Source organism: Manacus vitellinus, unplaced genomic scaffold (assembly GCF_001715985.3).
Source record: "Manacus vitellinus isolate BGI_N305 unplaced genomic scaffold, ASM171598v3 scaffold_27_pilon, whole genome shotgun sequence".
In the NCBI taxonomy this organism is placed as follows: Eukaryota; Metazoa; Chordata; class Aves; order Passeriformes; family Pipridae; genus Manacus; species Manacus vitellinus.
The window spans coordinates 3,994,580-4,002,381 of record NW_021940039.1 but is presented as its reverse complement, the minus strand read 5'-3'; the positions used below and the strand labels follow the sequence as shown (position 1 = coordinate 4,002,381).

The 7,802-nt window shown below is 46.0% G+C and overlaps 2 protein-coding genes and 4 non-coding genes across 6 annotated transcripts; 5 read left to right on the top strand and 1 right to left on the bottom strand.

Moving 5' to 3' along the window:
- Nucleotides 1-3,501, top strand: RPL7A (ribosomal protein L7a; the record flags this gene model as incomplete). The annotated part of the gene is made up of 7 exons (XM_029960571.1): nt 1-127; nt 560-709; nt 1,458-1,598; nt 1,928-2,007; nt 2,334-2,464; nt 2,797-2,866; nt 3,344-3,501. Coding segments are annotated over 7 exons (804 nt in total), but the record flags the coding sequence as incomplete, so codon positions are not given.
- LOC112841140 lies at nt 418-490 on the top strand. The gene has a single exon (XR_003212771.1). It is a non-coding gene; the product is annotated as a small nucleolar RNA SNORD24 (small nucleolar RNA).
- LOC112841141 lies at nt 1,322-1,387 on the top strand. The gene has a single exon (XR_003212772.2). It is a non-coding gene; the product is annotated as a small nucleolar RNA SNORD24 (small nucleolar RNA).
- LOC112841139 lies at nt 1,687-1,763 on the top strand. Its single transcript, XR_003212770.1, has one exon. It is a non-coding gene; the product is annotated as a small nucleolar RNA SNORD36 (small nucleolar RNA).
- Nucleotides 2,181-2,254, top strand: LOC112841134. Its single transcript, XR_003212765.1, has one exon. It is a non-coding gene; the product is annotated as a small nucleolar RNA SNORD36 (small nucleolar RNA).
- A 175-nt stretch (nt 3,502-3,676) lies between the features above and the next one.
- On the bottom strand, nt 3,677-7,729 carry LOC103765485 (surfeit locus protein 1). The gene is made up of 9 exons (XM_029960570.1): nt 7,724-7,729; nt 7,568-7,649; nt 7,313-7,440; nt 6,869-6,951; nt 5,905-6,096; nt 5,521-5,593; nt 5,091-5,253; nt 4,371-4,452; nt 3,677-4,164 (listed from the first exon to the last, which is right to left on the bottom strand). The coding sequence occupies exons 1-9, from the start codon at nt 7,727-7,729 to the stop codon at nt 4,098-4,100; spliced, it is 876 nt and encodes a 291-aa protein (XP_029816430.1). The 3' UTR covers nt 3,677-4,097.
- Nucleotides 7,730-7,802: the final 73 nt, after the last annotated feature.

The following is a 7,802-nucleotide window of genomic DNA, read 5'->3' as shown; positions in this document are numbered from 1 at the left end:
TTGCAGCCGAAAGGAAAGAAGGCCAAGGGCAAGAAGGTGGCCCCGGCCCCTGCTGTAGTCAAGAAGCAGGAGGCTAAGAAAGTCGTCAATCCCCTCTTTGAGAAGAGGCCCAAGAACTTTGGCATTGGTGAGTAATTGGGATATTTGGGATGTTTGCTCCACTTTGTTTTATGGACAGATGTCTAAATTATAAACAAATCAATGCTGTAGAGTGGAGAGGGTGATGGAGGCAGTTACCTTGCTGCTTGGAGTTTGCTGCTGTCCTTCATGTGAAAGTGGTGTTGGACAATTTGCCCGACTTCCCTTATTGCTTGTCCTAATGGATACATTATATGCTCCTTTTGGAGTGAATCTTGCCCTTTTGCCTGTGTTTGTGGCAAATAATTCAGCCCTGTGCAGTGCCACTTTTGTACGGGGTGCAGATGATGTGAAAGAATATTTGCTATCTGAGTGGCTGTGCTGACACATCACCACCAAGATCACTGATGCCCCTGTGCTGCCCCCTGCTATTGCTGCTGTGGGTTTGGGGCAGCTCTGAGCTGAGGGCTGTGTTTTTTAGGACAGGACATCCAGCCAAAGCGGGACCTCACTCGGTTTGTGAAATGGCCCCGGTACATCCGGCTGCAGCGCCAGAGATCCATCCTCTACAAACGCCTCAAGGTGCCTCCTGCCATTAACCAGTTCACCCAGGCCCTGGACCGCCAGACAGGTAAGGATGTACCTCACATCTTTGAGTTTAAATGGGATGTGCCTCAGGGAAGGGGAGAGAAACTGAAATCTGGAGCATGTCTGTTTAGGGAGGCTCTAACAGTGATAGAGAGTTGGTGTGTGAATTTGCTGCCTTAAGCCTTGATTGCTGCTGTGTACCCTGAAAAGGGTGTTAGAAAACAACAAAGCTGCTACTTACTGACCCAAACCCTGGTTATCTAACTGTGTTTCCATCAGAGTCCATTCTTCCAGCTTGAATCTCCCAGGGTTCTTCTAATTGTGTAAACACACTGAGAAACCTGTAGGAGGAAAACCAGCCTGGCATTGAAATGAAGGAAGAAGGAACTTCAGGATCTTCTTTGAATGAGTAAAAGTCTTTTCCAGGTGACAGTGTCTATGCAAGAAAACTTGGATCTGTGTAGAGTAACTGCCTTCTCATAGATGTTGCCAAACAAGTTTCTTGCTTTAAAGAGGACAGTGCATCACCCCTAACCATAACTGCTGTGGGGCTCCACAGGCATTTCCTCATCCAGACAGTGAAGGAGCTCTCACAGCCATCAGAGGTGCACTTAGAGGTAAATAGGGGCTCTGAAGGTGCTCTTCTCTTGGACTGTGCAAATGATGATCACTTTTTGCTGCTAAACACACGTGATGACAAACCACCAAGATCGCTGATGCACTTCAGTGTTTTAAAAAGTGATGCTTGGATTCTCAGGTTGTGCAACTAATGAGTAGATGTTCTCTTGCAGCCACACAGCTCCTGAAGCTGGCACACAAATACAGGCCAGAAAATAAGCAAGAGAAGAAGCAGAGGCTCCTGGCACGTGCTGAGCAGAAGGCTGCAGGAAAGGGAGATGCTCCAACTAAGAGGCCACCCGTCCTCCGAGCAGGTGACTGTGTGCCTGAATTGGCTGATGGCAAACAAGGAGTGTGGTGCTTGGTTAGACAGAAAACTGATAAACAGGCTTGGACAAGCTATTGCAATGATGTATGAATTTCTTCACCTGAGCTCAAAGTGAAGAGCAAAAAAGACGAGCTTTTTAACCCTGAGCTTTAGCAAATTGTCCATGAAATGTCTTTGTGCTGCTGATGTGGAAAGTTTTCATGACTTCCATGATGAGGCTGCGCTATGGAACCTGAGCTGGTTGTGTGAGGCTTTTATGAAAGCTCTGAAAATAGACTGAGCAGAATCAAAGCTTATCTATAACTTGTTTTTCAGGTATTAACAGTGTCACAACTCTGGTGGAGAACAAGAAAGCTCAGCTTGTAGTTATTGCCCACGATGTAGACCCCATTGAGGTGAGCATGGTACAGGCTACCCGTGGAACTTTAGGTGGGGTCAGAAGTGGTCTTGGGGTGAAAGTGCATTTTAGGACAAATACTGCATGAAAGAGAATGCATAAAAATACACATTTACCATAACTGGGATGCTTATGCATATTCGTAGTCGGTGTCACAGTGAGGCTGGGCCCTTGCAATGATGTTTTGAATTTCTTCACCTGAACCAGCAGTGAAGAGCAAAACGAGCTTTTTAACACTGAGCAGTTGGCCACAGCCCAGGCTGATGCCAAGGGTGAAAAGATGTTCTCCCTCGGTTACACAGCACAATTCCCTTTCCTTCTCAGCTGGTGGTGTTCCTGCCAGCCCTGTGCCGCAAGATGGGAGTGCCCTACTGCATCATCAAGGGCAAAGCCAGGCTGGGCAGACTGGTCCACAGGAAGACTTGTACCTCGGTTGCCTTCACCCAGGTTAACCCGTAAGTAGTAGCAAACTTGGGTCTCTCTAAAATGAAATAACACCTTTTTAATGTCTAATAAAAATGTGTCAGCTGGATCCTGAAGCTGCAGGTTATTTTGGGTTACCAAAATGGATCATTACGCTAAAATATGTGTGTGGAACTGTTAGCCTTAATCTGAGCAGTGGAGATTCTAAAGTATTGATGGGTTGGAGTGTTAACCCTTTGCAAGTGATGCTTATGATTAACCTGAAAAACTGGGTTTGCCACTAGAAGTTCTCAAATCCTGTGGCTAAATATTTATGGAAAACGTTAAATCAAGGCTCTAAAAAAATTTAAACTGTCACCAACAGGGAGGATAAGGGAGCCCTTGCCAAGCTGGTGGAGGCTGTCAAGACCAACTACAATGACAGATATGATGAGGTAAGATTCTCTGTGCTGCTGACCTTGGATTTTATTCTGTTAAAATTCCCAAAAGCTTCCCAGAGATACTCAGATTTTTTCAAACATAGTGACACCAGCTTATAGTCTGTTGAGTGTGTTAACACCTAGAGTTGCTTATGGTGTACCCAGATTCTTTACCCAAGGATGGGGTAAAATGTGAATGCTGTCACCAAGTTAGAAGTAAACAGTGCAATCCCAGGGCAAGGATTGTAGAAAAGGCAACAGGTTCTGCTTGGCTGAACTTCATCCCCAAGCCCAGGAGTTACTTGATGGCTGAACCCATCGTGGGGAAAAATCTTAAGCTCTTCTTTCTCTTTGCTGTACTGAAATATAGTTCAGTTGCTTGAAATGTGTAGGGCTTTGTAGTTGAGGGAGCTCTTCCCCTTGTGCAGAAAGGAGTGGAATTGTGTGAGTTTGATTGCATGAGGCCTCTAACCTGTCCTCCCTTCTTTGCAGATCCGTCGTCACTGGGGCGGGAATGTCCTGGGTCCAAAATCGGTGGCTCGCATTGCTAAGCTGGAAAAAGCAAAGGCTAAAGAGCTGGCTACTAAGCTGGGCTGAAGATGTACTGGATTGCTTTGTACATAAAGACAATAAACCCCAGCTAAGTTTCAGTGGTCTCTGTTAATGGGGGCAAGGGGTGGCACTACTGGACTTCTGTTTGCCTTCCATGAAATGACAGAACAGTGCTGTGCAGAAGTGGCTGCACAGAGCAGGTTAGTATTTCACTTGGAACAACTGCCCTTGATTACTAGTCCTGTGTAATAATTCTTCTCCCTTGAACACAAGTCACAAAGCAGAGACCTGTAGGCCTTTATTTACTCTGATGCAACGACTTTGAGCCACTCTTGACCTCAGGAATGGCTATTCAATGCAAAGAAACTTTGACTCACAAAATCCTTTGGATTTGTCTTTTGGAAAACGCAGCACTGCAGATGTTAAAATGTAGCTTACAATCAACCACAACACAAAAATGTGTCCTTGATTACTGTTTTAAGTTCAGTGCTTCCAAGCTGCAGCCAAGTCACGCTGGTGGGAGCTCAGAGTCTGCAGGGGTTGCTTAAAAGTTGATTTGCAGCTTGCTAGAGGCACATGTTTGTGGAACACTGCCCTGAAATCCTGCCTGTTTCAGCTGTTCAGGACTGATCAGGCTCCTGTCTTCCATAAAAGTCTGCTCCTGACTGTAGTACAAATAGGTTACACGTTCCCCTCACCGAGGTATCTTCTGTATAAATTTCCTGTACCACAAGAACGAGGTTGCAGCACATAAACCATACCTATGAGAGAGAATAAAGCCACACATTTGCACCTTTCCAGGGTGGACTGCACCTTTCTAGGGCAGCTACAATAACTGATTATTTCACATCACCTTGGAAATGTTACTTAGGTTAAAAATTCAGGCTTCTGTAGCTTAAAAGTTCATGCAGGCAGGACTTTACATCCCCAAGCACCCCAGGGAAGGTCAGCCAGAGTGGTCCCTTACCAGGTGATGATGTACTGCATGTGCTCGTTCCGCAGGCTCACTCTGGTCTGGCCACCAATGGGCCCCCCTGGGACGGTGCTTCCTGCAGGGATGACACAGCCAAGTTAAGTCTTCAGCCTGCACAGTGCAGAGCTGCCTTGGCTGTGAGAGAGGGGATGAAGGTTGTAAGTCTGGTGGATACCCTGCTCCTTTTCTGGGGCAGTGGTGTTCCCAAGTTTATAGAATCACAGAATGGTTTGGGTGGGAAGGGACCTTGAAGACCATCTCATTCCAGCCCCTGCCATGGGCAGGGACACCTTCCCCTATCCCAGGTTGCTCCAAACCCCATCCAACCTGGCCTTGAACACTTCCAGGGATGGGATGGGGCAGCCACAGCTTCTCTGGGCAACCTGTGCCAGGGCCTCCCCACCCTCACAGGGAAGAGTTTTTTTCCTAATATCCAATCTAACCGTGCCCTCTGTCAGTTTGAGCATTCCCCCTTGTCCTACCACTCCATGCTCTTGACTAAAGTCCCTTTCCAGCTCCCTTTCAGTCCCCCTGTGACCTTCAAAACTGGTATAGCAGAGTACAGGAAGAGAAAGATGCAATACCTTGTTGGACTTGATACTAAAAGTCTTTACAAATGATTCTATGGCTCTACCTTTCCAGGTGCCCAGGGAAAGTAACAAACTGAACAGAAAGGGAGGGAGACTGGTGGGGTTGGGTTCCTGTGTGACTTACTGAAATCTGCATCGATGAAGATGGGCTCAGCACCGGTCACCCTGGCCATGGCCTCCAGGTCCCGGTAGTGCCAGCGGTTTTGCTCGATGTTATTCTCGGGCACGAAGGGTTTGCGGGTCTCTGTTAACCTCACCACCCCCGTGAGATCGATTTCCTCTTCAATCTAAAGGAGAAGTGCAGAGAGGAAAAAAAGGAATCTTTCAAGATTCATCTCATATTCTGGCACACCGAGTCTTGCTGTTGTATCCTGGATGTGCTGTAACACAGGGGAAAAAAGCAGAACAAGAACAGCTCCTTGTTTGTAAAACACGTTATTTACTAACGAAAAGGTGGGAAACAAAGGTTTGTCTTTGAAAAGGGCAATGACTGTTTAAGTCACTTCCCATGATGGGCAGAAAGTAACACCCCACATTCCCTGGATCCCCCTTACCTGTCCCTTCAGCCTGGTCTCCGGTTTCAATTTCTTTCTGGGCACAAATCCTCGGTTGACTAAAATCGTGACCCTAGAGTTACACACAGAAGTCAGTCTCAGGACTGAAAGGAAATTTATTCCTGCAGCTGCCTAGAACCAAAGACCAAAGAAAAACAACCCACATGTTTGCTGCCATTTCTTTTTGTCATGTTAAAAGAAAATGTTAAAAGTGCACGTTAAAGGGGAATTTAAACACAATTTCAAATTGAGCCTCAGTGACCGCACAGTCTGTGAGAGAAACCTTTCAAGGGAGGGGGAGTGACTGATGTAAATCTAACCACAATTCAGCTTTTCCGAATGGAAGTGAGGTGCTCAGGTGGACCACAACTCTCCTGAACTCACCCCAGCTGTGTGCAGTAGAAGGGGGTGACGACATTGGCTCCGTTCTCCGGGTGGGATGTCAGCCGCCCGGCTTCCCGGGCTTCCCGCTCGGGGTCCACCAGCGACCGGGGCAGAATGTAGAGCTCCTTGGAGTGGTCGAAACGCCCTCGGACCTTCACAGGCCTGTACTCCAGCTCCTTCAGTTCCATGGGGCTGCATGGAACAAGAGGAGAACAAAATCATGGCTGTGACAGGCAGATTAAATTAGGGGATTTTATCATGGGATTCTCCTTTTCCCTAATGGTTCGCTCTAGAGCCAGCTGGCAAGCAGAAGACAAAGACCTCATGGAATATGCAGCTGGCTCAATATTTTGTTACTATCACAGGGAGTGATGATCAGGAGTATCCTGAGAGAAGTTCTTTTCCATGATATCTGCAACCCAGATACCACAGAGCTGATGAGCAGGTGGATTCACTACCTGTGCATCCAGCCACGGGAAGCATTTCTTTCCCATCCCAGACCATGAAATCCAAAAACTGAGACATTCTGACAGTTGTGCCAGGTGGCCAAGTGACCTTAAAAACCTCTCTCATATCTGACACAACTGCTCAACACATGGGGTAGGGCCTGCTGTTGATCCAAGACTACCTATTGTAGGAATAATTCCTTTGGGATGTCAGATACCAGCAACCACGCCCTCCTTCCCCAGGATTAGATATGATATGAACTACATCCCACATTCTCCTGAACAGAGATTCATCCTTTTCCCATGCATTTAGAATACCCCATAGGAAAGTATACGCTTATACTTTTACTAAAAATAAGAAAATTAACAGGATCTCTCTCTAATTTGCTGGTACATCCCAATTCCCATTGCAGTCCTTCATTTTCATGCAGGTTAGTTCAGCACAAGCTCATTAGTGCAGGGTCCATATCTAATATCCCCAGCACCCTGTAGATAATAAACCATCCCAGCTTCCATACTCTAATGTCAGAGGGATAGGATCTGCTGTAATTCTTGATGCCAGTTGTGCAATCAAATCTAATTTCCACTTCCGTCGCTGAACCTGAAAGTACACAAACACAAAAGTAATTCTTTAGGGTAGAACAGAGCAATGCAATAACCTCAGCAAGCCTTGAAATCTTGGTTGTAATTTTTTCATCAGACCTGGCCTAAAATAGGGTAATTGGAGACATGAAAATGGAGGCTACTGACTTTCATTTGAGAAAATATACTGAAATAAAAGTGTAAAGAACAAGAATCTCTCCTTTAAGGACTTACAAATGGACACTTGGAAAACAGAAATGTAAAACAACAGCAAATCTTTACCCTGCCTGTGATTTGGACTAAATTAAACAGCCAGAGACTGAAAAATCTGACAGCCCTCAAGTGCTCATTTGTTGAAAAAATTATATATTTATTTGTACCTGCCATGTGCCGAGACCAAAGGTGGTCAGAGGGACCAGGAGAAGGCCCCATTTCAGTAAAGCATCATCACCAGATGTGTCAGCAGCTGCTGCAGAACTCCATGGTCTGCAGAACCTCAAGCAAACATCTAGAGAAAAACAGAATGAGGAACAGGATTTATAGAGAAGAGGTGCCAGATTCCTGCAGGAAATGTCACTCTGGTATTAGGCTGAAGCAGGGCAGAAGCCCAAACAAATCTTAGGCATCATTCTTACCTTTAGTGTGCTGAACCAGCCCAGAACCTGCTTTAGTTAGGGGATATCCAAAAAACATTCTTCTGATCAAGCAAGGTGATACCTACATGGAATAAGAAAGATCCTTTGTAGCATCTCTGCTGTGTAAAAAACTTCTGTCTAGGTGGTATCAGTCACCTTCATGACTGTGTGAAATTTTGCTTCCTCATTGATTTTGAGCAACTGCCTGTGAAACACTACAGGCCAGGTTATAATT